Here is an 18,935-nt window from a genome sequence, read left to right on the forward strand (position 1 = left end):
CACAGCTACCCCTTTATTAATAATTTAATTTTAAGTAAATAATATACATGTACAGGTGTGTACCGGAGTATTGCTTTCAGCTACGTGTTGTTATTATTATTTGGAAAATATAAGATAAATTTATAGATATTAAATTATAAATTGTAACGGTGATTTTATTTCATCAAATCGAAACATCAACAATATATATTTATACTGTTGAATAAATAAAAATATTATGTACACATCCACTTGTTTTTTGACCAATGGAATAAAAAAATGGATGTGTACCCATTGAATACATCATATTTAAAACTAATTATTGTTAGTATATTTACATATAGCTTTACAAATAAAAATTATAGGTGTTTAACAGTAAAACGCTTGTGAAATTTACTATACGTTCAGCATGTTTTTTTTTTAAATATATCATTCTTTAGTCAAGAGTTTTAAGTAAAAGATATCTATGAAAATATTACTCTGTGATGGCCCTCAACAATAAATCCACAAAATTGTAAGTTATAAAATTAAATAAATCCTAAAATATTTCTTTCTTAAAAATATTTTATAACTATCAATTCATATAAATTATTATTACACGTTTTTCATTATTTGAGAATATTTTGATAAAATTAAGTTAATATTAAAATTTACTGATAGGTGCTAGTATGTACATAATGAAGCTAGTATTCTCGTGTATATATCTGGGTGTACTATTTGTAATATCAAGTTTTTTTAGCAATTAAATTCGAAAGCTCTGTTCTTAACATAATACCGAACTACGCACTTCCGCTATATTAAAATAGTTCTAGCATAGAAGAGCGAGATTAATTAAACAGAATAAGCACATCCTTAATTACTGAAATCCAACAATTATGTTAAATTCCACCGCCTAGTTTTAAATAAATAATTCTGGTATTTAAAACACACTCGTAATAGATAAATTGCCCTGGATAAAATTACTCGGCCATGTTTTACGTTTGAAATCACTCAAATGTAAAGAGGACTACACCCAACCAAAGATCTGCTTCGTGTTCAAAATTAATTACGAAATTCAAGATGTCGGTATTTTAGTTTCCCTTATTTCATTGTGTTTTATTTTAACGTTAAGTTACAGCACAAGAGTTTATGGGAATAACAAGCCATTCGAACCCCGTTAACTCATAAGGCTTATTGTTTCGCACACAGATATTATTCCACATCTTGAAATTAAACACTGTATTTCAAAGTACATTGCCGAAACAGTACTTAATATATATATTTATACAAATATATTTATATATATATATATATACATATATATATATATATATATATATATATATATATATATATATATATATATATATATATATATACATATATATATTTGTATATATATATATATATATATATATATATATATATATATATATATATACATATATATATTTGTATATATATATATATATATATATATATATATATAATATATTTAATATCAAAGTTGTATCCAACCCGTAAGCATTTGGGATGTAAAAACGAAGGTATTAAAAACGGGAGCATTATATAAAATAATATACAATTAATTTAAATTATTCATTACCGCATGAAATGTAATGGCATATTTGATGCGGCATACAACGATTCATTATTTTTATGTGTGTACCAGCCACTAGCTACCAGCTACCCACGAGTATTTTCCTCGGTATTATAGCCGGCAAAGCGTTCTTGATCGCCCTGTGGTATAATTTTGATACGGCCCGCCGTAGTCCCCATTTTACATATCATTATTGTAAAGACGGTGTACAGAATTATCTGAATCACTAGACCGAATTTTACAACAGCAATTATTTGTATGCACAGGGTATAATAATATATGAGAGACGAACGGAGAGGTGACCGCCCGCTACTTCTGGGCTCCGGATTGGCTGAAATTCGACCTACCTGTACGCGCATACATTAATTACAATAAAATTGAAAAACCATACTTATTATTTCACAAACGTACTATCTGAGTGGTTAAAAAGTTCATAAATAAAAGTTCCAAACGATGAACTCGGTTATTAGGATGATTTTAGAATTGTAACCGTATTGTTTGGGGGACCTTATCTGATTTACTCTGAGAAGGTCCGAGGATAGCAGAGGTGGTGTTAGGAACATACCTAGTACATAGAAGGGGTCATTATGGAGGCATTATATGTCAATTGGATACATTTACATGACTTGCCACATGAAGACAGTGATCATTTTGTTACGGCGGCTGAACAGCTACATTATATATTATTAAAATGTCGGAAATACTATTATTGGTATATGTATAGGACCATGCATAGTGAATATAATCTATACATATGATCACACATCATAACATCTATGCCAACTACCTGGATTGAATAAAGTAAATAATGTAATTGAAATAATGTTTAAATTAAGTTTTAGTTTTGAGAACATGTATCTACATATAATATATGGCAAATGCTCTCATCAAAATTGTATATTGAAAATTGCTTTATTGTATTTTTTTAATCCCTTTGATTTTACAATATCGCCGCTAGGTGTAAGTAAATTCCCATAAGTAAAATGACGAATCTTATTTAAAAAAGAAGGTGTATTGCATTGTTTACGGGAACATTCTTGCGTGTTAAGCTCTTCATAACTTTAAGCCGTAATCATTTTCACGAATTCCACTGTATCAACTATACTACTTAAATTGTACAATAAGTATAACATTAAAATCTACACGCATCGCGTATTCAAATAGTTACAAGACCGAAATTAAGAGGTATGTATGCAAATTTTTCTCAGTGCCATAGTTTTTTTCTGAGCTAATTAAGATTAGTATCATCATACTGTTGTTCAGTTATAAAAATACAATGTTACTTTAATCTTAAGTATGGGAACAGTAAGATGTTTCTCCACGGTATTATTAACAATTTATTGAGTTTTTAATAAGACGGTGTGTAATACTCACAGTTAAACAAACGGAATGCAGAGTTCTGTCTGAATTTATTAATTATATACAAGAAAACGCGCCATAGTTTAAAGAGAACGTTGAGAATAGTTAAATCGGTAAATATGAATGAAAATTTTCACAATCACTGGTTGATTATTGATTGAATACTTTTTTAGTAAACTGGGTTTCGAGGACTATTACAGAGATCTTTTTCAGGGTGTTTTTGTTACGTAGTTGTTAGATCGGCGCTCTAAATAAGGTATTGCTTAGATTAGTCGCGTAATTAAGAATAATAAGCAAAAATAGTTAATTACGAATCCGAAATTTCTTTGTGCGTCATAAGGCTCATTACCGCCTGCTTTTAACGGCGATCGTTAAGCAAAAGTCGTCATAATATTTGCTTAACGAAATCACGAAAAGTCAAAACGGGGTTCGGAAATGTCCAGGGGTGGATTAATGCACCCTCTCGCCTCCGTAGGAATCGCAGAGGGAGGAGGTATTTAAATTAGGGAAACGGTCGGTGTGCAAATCTCCTAATAGGATTTGAAGATATAATATCGGGAGAGTGTGTCCGTCACGGGGCTGTGTGCGTCTATACAGATAGCGGGAAAGCCGAGAGTAATTTTCGGAGAGGATTCCGAATGTGAAAAATAGGGTGCTATAATGGTTGCTCGTCCAATTATAATGAAATTCAAACCTGTGTTATTATTGCTTCTGCGTGGGAATACGGACCGAGATGGCTTATTTGGAAGAAGCGGCTTTCTAGCCAGCGGAAACTGAACCATAAACGAGAATATATAAAATACAAATGATTTTTTTTTAAATATAGAGAGGATATTTTAAAAAATGAGACAAATTTGTAACTACTACCATTATTTACTCATGGCACGTTATCAAAGTAATGCGAACTATACTTGTTTAATGTCCTTAGTTTTTTTTTACTCCGATAATATATGCAAGGTAAATTTACAATTAAGAGATTTTGACATATTATCTACAGTATTTTCAAAGACATGTTATATGGAAAAACCAAAATGTACCATTGGAAAAGTAAACCATTATAAGACCTTATAAAAATGACATTATATCACTTCGATCTAAACATATTTACGTACCAAAACACAATTTCGAAAACACATGGCGAAATTGATCATAATGTTCCTTTTAATTTTAAAATAACTCAAAATATACACTGTACGATTAATATTTTTTCTGGTACCAAGAAAACGCTTGTGATTGCAGATAGCTATGATTAAAAAAATGACCTGGAAATCGTTTAAACATATCCATACCTGTAGTCACAATTAGATTCATCTACGGTCTTTAATTTCACAGTAAGCCTTTCCAGATTATTGTTCATCAACCCATCTGAGGTGTATGTGCCGGCAGTACCGGGAGGGGCGGAATGGCTAAGCCGTTTCGAGCAATTGAACTCAGAGGCACTAATCCTCGCCCGCTCATAAGCCAACCACCTGTACAAATCGTACTACTTACATCGACGAAATTAGTTGGTCAGGCCGGAAGGGGGTAGTCGGAGAATTACCTAATGGCCGATCAGAAGTAAATGACCAATCAAGGAATTATAAACGAGCCGTTGACTGTCTGAAAAGGTTGGAAATGTACATTTCGCTGCGTCTCGTCATGTTATATTAATTTTGCCATATTCGAGCACTTACATATATGAGTTGAGAATACGAAAGATTCTAAATAGCACTGTTTTCACTGCATAAATACTTGATAGTATATTCTAAAACATTGTATTTAAATGACTTTAATTCGATATTTAGATACATATTTTGATTTCTTAGAATATGGAGTTAAATAATACATCGTTCAATTTAGTGTTACGGATTTAATTGCCTATAAGCTTTTCAAAAATTAACTAAATTATTAAAATCTCTGTCTGATCTAATTTTTTTAAGACTAAAAATATCACAATGAACTCAATATTCTCATTAATATTTTACAGTTATCACGAATGTAATAGTTACATTGTGAGATTTAAAAGGGTGAGATTATTTTCATTGTAATGTTTTCATTGAGATACTAAAAGAATGTCAAATATTATACATAATTATCCATTTCTGCTTGATCATGGATTTTTCTTTTACAGACTAATTGAACCTCCTTGAGGTAGTATCCCATGAAAATAGAGCTCTGTAATTTGAAAAAGAAAAACACATTCTATATTGTTTTGTAAAAATGTTGAATTTATGACTTAACGTCTTCTTCATGTAATAATATAATCCAATTACTTTGATTTCTTTATAATATTACATGGTATTTTTAATATGTGACACATCCATCTTACATTGTAACGAACTTATTCCCAGTTTCTAAGCAAATTTCAGCGCCTATAAAATATCGTAGGGAGCTTTGGACGTGTCGTCAAATTAAAATATAATTGTATGCAAAACATGGCATTATTGCCGATTGGGTGAATCCGTCGTTGTATTATCACTTCTAGCTCAGAGGGTGCATCTGGGGTCGCGGGGGTGCGGACCCTGCGGTGGCTCTACCGGCCAACCCTCACTCATTTCCAATGCAAAATCTTCCCTTGGCTCGCTTGGGGTCCGGTTTAATTGCCTTTCCGATCGTTAATGAATGGCCCCCCCTGATAAAAGTATTAATGGATAGGATTTTCGGCAGGTTTAAACAACACCCGCCGTGAATATTTGATTACGTTAAACGGCCCCGTATCTTTATGCCCATGTACGGGGAGGTAATTTTTAATACTGTATATCCTCGTTCACCCATGAAATTCCGTGTTGTGTATTTTAATGTTCGTACAGTAATAAGTTAGCTTTTGTCTTTTACAATCCATTACATTGATGAATTTCTCGGATTCTTTATTCCGAACACGTCTTGGACATCGTTGACTTTAAATTGAAACTTGGCATCTGTTATAATTGTTAATGTACGAATAATTCCGAGAATCTTTATTTAATCATTTATAACAAAAAAATACGGATTTTAAAATGGAGTTAAGAATCAGCTTCAATTTGTTTCTAACAAATATTAAATAATAAAACAACACACTAGATTATGTATGATATATGACTCGCTTAGTAATAATGCTACTTCAATTTGTTTGTAATATAACTTTGTCAAATGGACTATTTCCTAAATTGATTGATTTCTTCAAACTTTCATATGATAATGGCGATATAATGACACTGATTGTCTACTAGGTACCTTTAACACATCTCTGAAATATTTCTAGAAATTCGTGTAAACTTTCCTAGAAATTAACATCGTTAGGTTAATCACCAAACATATTGAAGAAACAGGAAGACTTACATATAATTTGCACTGTTTGTACTTTCTTCTCATTATTTTTATATAACTAAGTCATTGCCTGTATTTCTTATCAATATTTCATAAGCAATAAATTTCACCTTATCAATCGAGGTACATATTCGTCATGTTAAATAAATAAATAATAAAATAAAAATAAATCACATTTTTGGGTACTTCCAAATCCTTGTTCATAAATCTACGTTTCGCCACTTACGAGTTATTTTTACCTTTATATATCTCAACATAGATGAAGAAAGATATGAAAGTCTGGGTATTCTAACTAACTAATTCTAACCAAGCCTTTGAACGGTTGTAAACTCCGTAAATGCCCAGACTTCCATATTCTTCTTCATCAATGTCAAAAAAAATGTTTTAAGAAAAAAACTTCTAATTGGAGATAATCCAGATTTGTGAATAAGTATTTGGACACATTTAAAATGTTCTATATATTTTTGAAAGTTAGTGAGGTGTATTGATGAAAAGGGTGGTGTCTATCCATAACATTGGTAAAAATCGTCTTTTTCTAACAATAAGAATAAGGTTTACTACTCTCGAAAAATCCCTGGACCATAAAATCAAAACTTGATGGAAATGGAAAATAAAATATAAAATCCGCGTAGAAAAAGTTTCCCCCTCGTGTGATACAGCGGCGCAAATATTTCCGTCTGCTCTAGAATTCTCAAGACGCACCATAAAAAATCAATTTTAAAAACGGTTACGTCTAAAAGTTATGCGTTCTAGACAGAGGAAGAAGAGCGTGTCTCGGATGTATTCAGAGCCAGGGTTCTTCCCCGGTGTTAAAGAAGAGTTCTGACTGGGGATGTTTTTTCAATATACTGTGAATATTTTAAAACTTTATTTTACAAGTTATTTTGTTTTTAAACGCGTGTCTTTTGAGAGTATACGGTATTAGACTAAAAATTGAGAAACAAAAATATATTTTTAAGGCTGAGGTTAATATTTGGATTTTTCAATGTTTTTTTTATTAAAAAAGATAAATATTTGTTTAATACTATTTCTGTGGGCCTAAGCGGCTCTTTATTAGAAATAGGTATTTAATTGTGGTAGAGTGGGTTCAAACCGAGGAACTCTGACTTAAGAGTCCACGACACTAACCATGAGACCACAACCCGACACAAAAGTACTTTTATTAAAATTAAGAAAAGAAGTGTGTACGAGATTTGGCAAATCAATAATCTTATTACATCAAGAATAAACACATCTGAAAATTAAATGCTTATGATAAAAAATATGGAAATTGATAAAACTAAGAATAATCGCCGAAACTGAGGCTTATTATAAGGCTAAAGGGAAATTATTAGTATTAAAAAAAATGGTATCGCAAAATTGTGTGACCACTATAATCGTTGTAATGCCCTCGAAGGCAACTGTATGAAATAAAAAAATCATATTTAACCAGAAAAATGTTTTTTACTATTTTAGCCTACGAACTTTTCAGACTAACTGTTAAATTTCAGGACATACGATTCATCCTCACTGCCTAAAATAAGTGGGAAATTTCATAGTCTTAAAGCATTTTAAAAATTTTAAAAATCACGTTGAAATATATTTACGAGTATATAAATTTATGAATCTCACTTTTTTACCAATATTAATTGAGAGCGGGATATTTTTCAATATGTCTGCAGTATTTTTAGTAGTAACCAAATCCCTTCCTCGAAAGAGGGTTTTTTGTTATGAAAAAAGAGTCCAATCAGAACTCGGCTTAAGGGAAGTATTCCAACCCCAAAACCGCCCCGCAAGGAATATATTCCCCAATCCGGGGGTTTCCGCTGATAACAATTTCACCACCAGGTGGCAGTATATACCCGCAGTTACTTTCATGTTTTATATTTTAGGGAAAAAATTAATTTCGCCCTCTTCTTATCGTAAAATTAAAGCAGCATTAAAAGGAGAATACGATTCTTTACTTTCGTTAGCACTTTGGTGTTTTACATTTTAAGCCAAAAGGGGTAACTTTTCCTCACTTAAGTGCGTTCGAATATAAATTATTTTCTTTCGAGTCTCATATTTCAAACGTTAATTGATATCGTAAAAATATTTTTTTATGAACGTGATTTTCTGGTGTTTTCTCGCGGAGCTTAAAGCTCGTTATTAGTAACTAAATATGCATGAGTTTCTAATTGTTATTTCGAGGTGCCTGAATTTCATACAGGGCCCTTCTCTCCGAGTCTTTTTCGATATTATATCATGCGGATTGCAAATGAAATAGAAATTCTATGCAAATCACCCGGTATTTGCGTGAGAATAAGAAGTTAATATCATTTTCGAACTTTCGCCTTGAATCCATTTTTGGCATTTTTTTTCATTTCCCTTCCTTGTATCGTGACAAGAAACTGTTATTTGAATGTTGTATTCCATCATCTAAAATAGATTTACACAAAACTAATTAGGTGATTTTTTCGTACATAAGCCTGATTGTACATGTATTAAATCGTTATTAAATTCATATTAGTCCAGTTCCCTAGTGTTTCCCAGTTTGACACGACCATAACAATCGAATTAGGGTAATACGCAGCTACTAGCATGTCACTGGAGGCGAGGAATCCCAATGTCCTGCCAGTTAGGTAGACAGCAATGAGCAGTATAACAATGTATGAAATCAACCATTTGAATGGAATGAAAACACATGTATAATTTACATTGAAACATAACGTTTATTCATTATTAAAATTCATCCACATCCTTCATACATCCAAATTAAACCAAGTATAAAAGAAAAATAAGAACCGTTACGGGTAAATGTATCACGAACATTATCATTAAAGCCTATTTTATAATAATATACAATACTTCCTTAAATGGATCCATTGTCCTTAACAAAATTAAACAAAATGAAGAAGATTTTTTAGAAACATCTTCAACAGGTATTTGTTTTAAACACAACTCAAGCTCTATTTTATAAGCGACAAAAAATTATAAACAAAACTTTGATGAACAGTTTGGAGAATTTTAGTTAAACCAATAATTTTATATTCTGATTGAATCACAAATCATATCGTCACTTATGTGCCACAAAATGCCCATTTACGTTCACCTACCGATACATTATCATATTATACATAAATGCAGTTAAATTATACGTTCTCTTAATCGATACACACTAAACGTAGATAGAGTTAACAAATTAAATATTTTATGTGTATTTTTCTGGCTTTTTTACCAGTATTAACTATACTTGTATACATTTTTCCAGACGTTTGCTTTAACTCAAATTTATTATTTGTCTTAAATTGCATATTAAAAATATTTCTCGTATACTTGTCAATTACGTATTTTAATAAAATGCTTTTGTCATCCTCATTTCTCATATGATCATCGGACAAAACTGTGTAAAATTCAGTTTTATTTGTATTTAAGTATCTGAATATTAATTTTTGAATGCAGTAGACAGTAAACTGCCTAATTTGGGTAGCCATGGTAATATATTATATTTATTTTCTTGTGAAAACATTCAAAATTTAGAGAAACAAAACGCATCTTTTTAAATACGTAATTTAATTTGTCCTAGTGCTAAATGCAGAAATCTTAAATGAGATCAAAATGTGTAAAATATTATAATACAACTTACGGTTAAGTACTTATGCCTTAATATATTATCATTGTCTCATTTTACGTATACGGTTGTAAACACTCAGATTTACAATATTTTTCTTTATAGAAAAAAATATTATTTTTAAATTTACATTTACCATAATTATGTTAAGCAAGAATATTACGTGAAATATGTAAAATAGTTAATATTTTTGAACCCTTATTAATTTTCGTATACATTTTTTGTATCATCATTCGATAAAGGCGCAAATGGCTTCCCGCCAAATTGCTCCCGGTAGGCAGACACGGGACAGGTATCATTGAAACATTATCGGTTAATTGACAATTATTCTAATTTTCCATTTTTACTCTACGCGACAAAGGTTCCTAAACAGCACCACCCGGAAGTGTCGGGTGGCGGCTGGTGCGCCCGCTAACCTGCAGGCCACAGGGTCGCATCTTACTTTACATGGAACGCGAAGCGACTTATCGTTAGTGTAGGCAAACTGCAGTTTGCGAATTATTTCCAATCAATAATGTAAATATGCACATTCCTATCGGTAATATTTATAAAATCATATATCGTCAACGTTTATACACATGAACAACCAATAACACAATAAGAGGTAACAACAACAAAAAGATAAATAAAGAAATATTAGATCAGTATAAATACAGTGCCAGCTACAACCAACATGAGCAAGAATAAGTTAATACAATCACTACAATAGTCAATAGTCAAAAGTTAGTAGAAGGAGTAGGGATACTTTGCGGTAAGGAATATCGAGAGTCCACTGTGACGCTTCGTGCATTACTTGTCACTGGTAGCAGTGATAGCGATCTGCAATGTTCCCGGTTATATTACGTCCAACAGTGGAGGGATGGGCCAATTGCAAAAACGAAGATTTTGACGGAATAACAAAACAATGGTTTACAATATTTACATCATCGAGTGAAAAGGGGGATGGGGATCTCCGATATGCGAATGATTCTGAAAATATGCAAACCGCATGAGAATTAAATTACATACAATCATGTTTAAGTACTTACCAACAGACATTTTCAAAACTCCATAATCGTATCGCATGTCAGAGATGTATTTGGGACGGTCTAGGAAAGGTGTTTCTTTTATTTCTTAAAAACAAGTCGTATACTTCAAACATCTTATGCTATGTAGGTATTGGAGTGGAGGAAGAAGGAAACGAGGAATAGGTGTAGGGGAAAGACAAATAGGGTAACACTTTTCACGTCGATGATAATAAATTTACAAAAGCAGTATAAAAATAGTGAGAAATAATTGAAAGTGCGAGCAGCACCCCCGTTCAGACTTCGTTTTTGCAAGTTGGCCTCGAGTAAAGGAACAGGGGCGCACGACGCTACGGCGGATACCGGAGGGGGGTTACTAGGGCCACATTAGGAGCACGGGTGCACCACGTGATTGTAACTGGTCGTGAGGAGTTGGGGAGTGCTGAAGGGGGTACTCACTACGTCGGGGGTGCTCGCGCCGTCCGTGTGGGAGGTAGAGTCGGCGTTACTGCGACCGCCGCCCTCCCCGTTGGTGGAGCCCTCGCCCGGCCGCGCGCTGTCCCGCTCGTCTATCACCAGGTCGATGGGCATCTTGCCCTTCAGACAGCTGATGTACCGGTGGCAGAAGTTGTCGCATAGCTCGTGCACCTGCGGACACACGGCTGCGGTCAGACAAGCCACGACTCGGGACAGCCCCTGGGCTGCTTCACACGCGTCCGTACGCGACCGCGGACAGGGCTCGGAGCGCGGAGCGCGGATCGCGACCGCGTACGAACTAGCCCGTGTGAACGCAACTCAGCGCGCGACATCGTCTCGGACTTCGCCGTTCAAACTGATCACGAAAGCGCTTCATTTGCCCGGTGCAAATTTTATAAACAAAAAGCGCCCTTTGATTACGGTTCTACCTAAAGCGACAATTTTCGTATCGCTGTCTTTTCTTCTGAATAATTTGATTCCGAAATCAGTTTTATCAACGTCTCGTAGCGGAACGAAACCGGAACTGAGTATCGACGTTTGATTTTTTAACCGATATTTTAAAAACCGATCGTGATCATTTTGAAAAACGTAATGGAAACGATGCCAGACGCGATTGGCAGAAATGTACGTAAAGTATAATTGTCCATTCAGAATTCAAATAAAAAAGAACTACGTATTTCTTTCAATTTACGAGCAGGATATCGTTTTACTTCATGTTTCGCGACTGATGAATAGCGCATGGTATCTCCTACCTCGGATAGTCTTACCTTTTGGGTGTAGATGAAGATGGAGCAATCGCCAGCAGCTCAGGAACGAAAAACTTACCTTTGGCGCGATCACATATTGGTTCCTATATTTTATTTGATTTCTGAATGCACAATAACATCAAAACCAGTTCAATCCTTTCTTGAGGTACATTGTCAGATGATGATGAAAAATTAGGACTTTAGAGATAAAAAGGAGGTTTCTCAAATTAAGACAGTTGTGAATTCTACAGCTGTTGCAGAACACACTTAAATTATTTTTTGTAATAATTATTGATTGTGGATGGTATTATTATTTATAAATTACAACAATATTACAAGTTCTTGGTAGTTTAAGTTGAAGTTGAAATCTGACCGTTTTAAAGATGCAGATGGCTAATTGGAATAAAAAGATTCTGCTCAAGTACATATTGATTTCAAACTGTTTTTTTTTAAATTGGTAAATAATATTTTGAAGTAACCATCTGGACGACACAAACAGTATCTAACAAAAACATACATTGAAAACATAATTATGGTAGAATAGTTATTAATACACAAGCAAAATAAGTTCAATCACGCAGTCGATTAAATTGGTTGATATCTTCATATATAATGCTTAAAAAATATGCAGATGGCAAGCATTAATACTATTGCAAACTCACTGGAACATGAATCATTGAGCAATTAATATTTTACCCAACATTGTAATCGGTAAAACTGCATGTAAAATATTAAAATAATTGTGGGTTTGTATCCACTCGAAGCTCATGTAATAACCACATGCGACGGGTAACAAGGTGATGCAAATAAGAAAGGTTGTCATTTTCAACCATAGTTTAGCGGTCAGAACACGTATTACTTTTGCATACAAATTGTGGTAACTGGAACCTTTAAACTGTGAAGAGTTGTATACGTTCTGTGTGTAATGCCGGGTATAAGGAAACATCTCTATGGTCATCATGTTTTCTCATTTGTGTGTTTTCCCTTAGATAAACTACGAAAAGCGTAAATTTTATCGATATTCAACAATCGTATATTGGGTCTGTACCTGCATATATTTTGTCGTTTTAATTGAATAGATCGAAATTATAGTGTGTTTCATACAATATCAATATCGATATTTTTGTTTGGTAGGAAGTTTCACTCTACAGGTATAACCGAGTTCCGTGATAATAGCCCACTGTGTGTATCTACCTACATACATGTATACCTACACACACGGGTAGGTAGGTGAATAAGTTTCAGGTGTATTTAGTGACAGTCTGCGTGTGGGTCGTATTATTTTGCGGTCAACTTTTGGTCAAAGGATCAAATTTCCTGTTTGGTAATGTATCCACCAGAAAGATATGCCAAATTCATAACGGAGAACGGCCTAATCCGTTACGAGGGATCGTTTTATTAAAAACATTTTGTATTTTCATTGTGATATTCTCTTTGTTGGCTCTGATTACTTCAGAGTTGCTCGTGGCACAACTATCTCATCAGTCATAATAACAATCACGAATCACAAAAAACGGCTATTGAGATGCCTAGTCGTACGTACCGGTGTAGATAAATAAGCGCTAGTATGTTCGCAGTTAACGTAACTCGTTAAGATTTTCTACAAAGAGGAAGAGCGGAAAAGATTCGGATGGTGTCGCCGCAGTGTTCACAATACAAAGCCATGTCTCACACGGAGCGCGGGCACATTTCATGTTCTCCGGTTACAATTTATCATAATATGGATTGCCATTTAGAGTCATGATATTAAATAAACGAGGCGCTCACGACTGCGACATCAAAATGCCCGCCATACATAAATACACAATTTGCATTTTCCATGAATGGGCAACACCGCTTGACGGCACTTAACCTATCGGTGGTGGCTCCAATTCTGAATTCATTAGTTTGCGGAATACGCCGTGATCGCATTATGTAAAATGCGCATGCACCCGCCGCTGCACTCCTGGCCGGCTGGATTCCGCACTCGGTCGTGCTGCAGGGAAATTAACTTCCATTTATTCAGCATCTCATCCTCGGAGGAGAGTTCGCGGTTGTGCATCCTTGCACATCCTGAGAAGACGACTCACTGAGCGCTCCGGTAATCTTCGGCCATTCCGCGGGACGGCTCCGATTACGTATCCAATATCAATCCGGTAGGTGAGAAAAATACTCGTCCGATCGCCGCACAGCGGTACCTACTTTATTATTCTTAACATCTTAAAAATGATTAACGAAATTTCGAACGACTTTTATTAGCTCGAATGACGGCAATTCACTGGGCAGTTATCGTCGAGAACATAAGTCACTTATTGGATAAGCGTTTAACTAGTTTCTATGATAAGTAGGCAATACCAGAATCATAAAAGTCGTAAGACTCCGTTCGAGCACGTTGGGTCGTGCGTAAATTTAGTCGCTAACTAGTTCAGATATCTTTAAAAGGCGGTACCTATTCCGTATAACACGACAGTTGCGTCATTTTGATGTACCCAAGTTTGATCAATAGCTAGTTGGTCGTTTGATAGTGAGGATTTTATAAAAAGAGAATTAACATAAAATTCCCATAAAGAGAGCCCAGGATAAATTTTGTCCAATAGAATGAAACTCGCGTATAAGTATTATGTTAATATCGGCTGGCAGCATAGAGTGGGTCGGGGCGCATCCGTCGGATGGTGCTGGGTCGCTTGCCGCGCTGCACTGTGGGCCAAACGACCATTTTGGGAAGAACAAATTATGAACAAAAAAATGAAGTAATCTACGTTTCTTTTAGTTACAATGAGCACTCAGTTTTTTTTAACATTTATGTTTCGTAAAAACCTTATTTATAATTTACTTCAAAGTTTATTTTATTTTATTTTATTCATTTAATTATTCAGTTACTTCTACCGTTTCACCTTAATATTTTTGCCTACATATATAACAGTTTTCAAAATTGTATAACGTTTTCAGTTCCTTCATTCTCCGTGTATTATATTGATGTATCTCAAATTCAAAATAGGCATTGTATCTGCATATTTTAAAAACAAAGAAAAACATTTTTTCAAAATTGTAATTGAAAAGAATGTATGTGCAAATTCGTGTAATTTAATTTACATTCATTGTAAATCGTAATTAAGGTATATAAGAAAAATATAAATGCTTGTAGCGTCCTGATGCCTCTATGAATAACAAAAAAAACTAAATAAGTATAGTCTTTAAAATTATTGAAAAATCTATAACCCCTTCCAAGTGCGCAATTTTTAAATCTCAACCTAAACGCGTGCCAATATAGTATCTATTATAATAACTGATATTTACCGAGTTAAGTTTTAATCGTAGATATAACAAAAATTGTGTGTTTCTCAGACAAAATTGAAAACAATCAATAGTTGCCATTTAACCCACAGTGCGACAACTGCCACATGCCCAACATGCCCATGCCATGTCGTTTCGATGCCAGAATTATGGGACTATATTCAAAACGAGAGCGCCATTTTCATTTTATTCAAATATCTTCATACTTTTCAACTTGGTCATTAATATTCCCTTTTCTCTAGATGGATATTGTGTATGTATACATATCCTATAATATATTACCCAGAGAGTTTACTCGCATAAGAGTAGTAAAATATTATTGATTTGCTCTTTTATTGAAAGGTACACGGAACGCAGAATACCAAGAATATTTTAATATATGCCTCAAGAAGTGGGCACACAAAAATATGCAATACTTGATAGAATAAAATAACAACTGTGAAGTTTTTTCCGCATGAATTTTATTTGACCAGCAAATAATTTTCGTCGTAACTGACATCATCAGACTGATCATCGACATCACCAGTCTGTTTTGCTGGTCAAATAAAATTAGTGTGAAAAAAACTAAATAGTGTTATTTTATTCTATAAAATGCAGTTCCACCAAGAAATGTCAGTATAGATTTATATTATCCACTGACACTTCGTGATGGATTTGCATTTTTAATATATTATTAGATTAAAACGAATATTGTTAGCTTTTCCACTTTATTTTTATTTGACCAGCGACCGGGTTTCGTCGTTACCGACATCATCAGACTGGTCTGACCAGGAATATATAATACATGAATCATGAATATAATACATGAATCATGCATGCTTTACTTTCTCAATTTGTTATAGAATCGGTGGTAGGTACATTGCATTCGATCTATTAATATAGTTTCTAAGAGTATATAGGTAATCTGATGTTATTCTAAAAATATTCTCAAGCATACTAAACCCCCATTCGTACGCTATACGCTATAGCATCAGTCTGTTATACGCGCTCTTACCTCCGGGGCAAAATACCTCGGAGTCATTATGTTCTCCGGATCCTTATTGGCCGATGCCCAACATTCCTCCGAATAAAAGGAGAGAAAAAGACTTATAGGTATCACGAAACACGTCATTTGAATTTAAAATTACACTCTTTATAACTATGATCGAATTAAATATACCCGGTCCGACATTTTGTTAAGTGGTGGGGGAGATAATTCACGGAATATTTAACCGAAATGGTTTTGTGTCCTCGGGGTATCTGCGCGATCGATACACACTATATAGGTGAATATATTATATATCGATCACATCACTCGGCCAGGTTTGATGAACTTGAAATTGAAAAACAATTCGATATTCTGTACAGCAAAAAATATTGCCTCTCGTAACTGAATACTATTTAAATTAAAACTGAAGAATTAACGCGACATATCAAGTTTTTTTTTATTATTGATATCTCAACAAAGAAAAAGAAGAATATGGAAAATTCTTTCCATCAGAAACTTAACTACAATATAACATCCGAAATTTTAAATGCGTGGTATTCAATGTTGGGTAGAATGGTGAATGCTACACAGTTTATAAAGTGATCACTTAAATAACCTAATGACAGGACGTAAGCCATGTAAATGCTCAGACTTATGTATTATTTTTAATCTATGTATGTTGAGATAATTATTCTTCTTCTATCTTAATTGTAATCGTGATATCTTAATCGTTACTTATATAAAGGAAAGGTGATCAGCCCTCTACTTCAGGTACCAATGCAGGGTGACATTTAATAAATATTAGAGTGAAAATTCTCTTACATTTATTTGCCCCCCCTCCCTGGTAATCGAACCCGGGACCTCCAATACCGTAGCCGAGTGTGCTGACCATTACACCACGGAGGCAGAAAAATCAAAGGGTATCTATCATGTGGTATAAATAATATATAATATTTAAGTTTTATATCACTCCGCGATCGTACGAGTTCCAAAGTGTCGCTACTATGAGGCAAAGGTGGACGACGGACATACTCGTATAAGTAAACCGGTTCAGACACATCGTCAACTGAATTGAAATTGTTATAGTTACCCACTGCTGCATACCATTTCAGATTTTTGATATGAATAAAAAAGTGCTAAATGGTATTTTAAAATACACCATTATTATTGTTTTCACAAATAAAACGAAACAAGAAAGTCTCTAGGTACATTAAATAAATTATAACGATTTATATAATGTATGTATAGTTCATACAAAATGAAACAGATTCCTAATTGATTTAATTATTCACTATGTAAGATAACTAAACTATGAATGACTAGTTTCTTAGCATTTGTATTCAAACATTAAAACTATAACTAAAAGAAACAATACACAAATCAATTATTTATTATATGTTATTAAAAAAAATATGTAGAAAAGGATATTCACGTTATAATATGTTTTAATAAAAAAAAATTAACCAATGGTTGATAACAGCTCACGACTCGATAAACAAAATTACATAAATATGTAAATCGTGATGGCCCATAAAAATCCACAAAATGACGGTCAATATACCTTGGTGTACGTACGGAAATCCAAAAAGCGCGTTTAAAATATGTATATATTTTGAGAGCAGCATTATTATGCTCTAAAACTGAAGCATGTGAATTCTCAATTTGTGAAAAATTACTTAGTATTATGTTTAGTCATATGTGGTAACAATAGTCCTGAAAGTCACGTGAATGCAATGATGAAAAGAGCACTAATTGTGTTGAAATCTAAGTTAACAGGTGCTCATTGGTGAGCGGGAAAGTTTTTCAGACGTCGCGTCGGCGCATCGTCAATCAGCGCCTCGGAAGGAAGAAGTGTTTGGCATCTTGGCGGAAGGACGGGTGTCAAGTGATCGGGTGGAGTGTTGAGGTGCGCGAGTCTATCTGACACTTGTTATGCGCTCCGGATACCCGGGCAGACGAATCACATCGAATTCTTTCGGATGCAAGGGTCACGTGTTCATCTGGCTTGTAAATCAGCTACGTGCCAATTATATTTTACGCACTTAAATTTACTATCCAATTTATATGAACCAGGAAGAATTTCTCAATGGTATGCGTATAAAAAAGCAAAAATAATTAAAAATTTATTATCCCGAGCCATAAAAATGCACCGTGTCTGATGAGAATCCCGAATATTAAAGTGACTTCTTTTCTTTGACAGTATCGGGGAAATCACAAAACACGCAAACAAGCATTTAATTAATTTGCGCCCATTTGAGTAATAGCAGAGAGACACGAAACAGTCCTATTGTACTTTATCTCCTTGTTTGACGACTGCATTTTTAAAACATGGCTGTGACTAGTAATTACAATCATTTAATTAGCGAGAGGACTAACTGATGGTTTAATTACACGAGTAACAAATTCTCGGAGAGTCTGTCACTTAAACGGCTCTCGGCAAAAACACGGGATCATAATATAATTGACATATTTTACATTTGTTATCGCAACACTCGTACAAAGCGGTTTGTCACCAAATATTGTTTTTATTATAATACGCGATTAATTGATTATATTTTGAGTTTGCGATGAAGTGAGGATGGGATAATCAAAATGCGTTGAAAGGCCGAGAGATGTGATGTGAAAAATGAAGAGTCGAAGAAGTGGAGTCATGTCGGCTCGGGCTTGGAGCACAAAC

At 34.0% G+C, this 18,935-nt stretch overlaps 1 protein-coding gene across 2 annotated transcripts in view; it reads right to left on the reverse strand.

Annotated features, from left to right (window-relative positions):
- The window catches only part of hth (Meis homeobox homothorax), a 449,971-nt gene that overhangs the window by 358,409 nt on the left and 72,627 nt on the right, over positions 1 to 18,935 (reverse strand). For both annotated transcript variants that reach the window (XM_088277921.1, XM_088277922.1), the window contains exon 6: positions 11,255 to 11,443. In XM_088277921.1, the coding sequence (XP_088134047.1) occupies positions 11,255 to 11,443 (189 nt within the window). The remainder of the gene's footprint in view (positions 1 to 11,254; positions 11,444 to 18,935) is intronic.

This window comes from Brachycentrus maculatus, unplaced genomic scaffold (assembly GCF_059751285.1).
Source record: "Brachycentrus maculatus isolate JH-2025_06_01 unplaced genomic scaffold, ASM5975128v1 h1tg000050l, whole genome shotgun sequence".
In the NCBI taxonomy this organism is placed as follows: domain Eukaryota; kingdom Metazoa; phylum Arthropoda; class Insecta; order Trichoptera; family Brachycentridae; genus Brachycentrus; species Brachycentrus maculatus.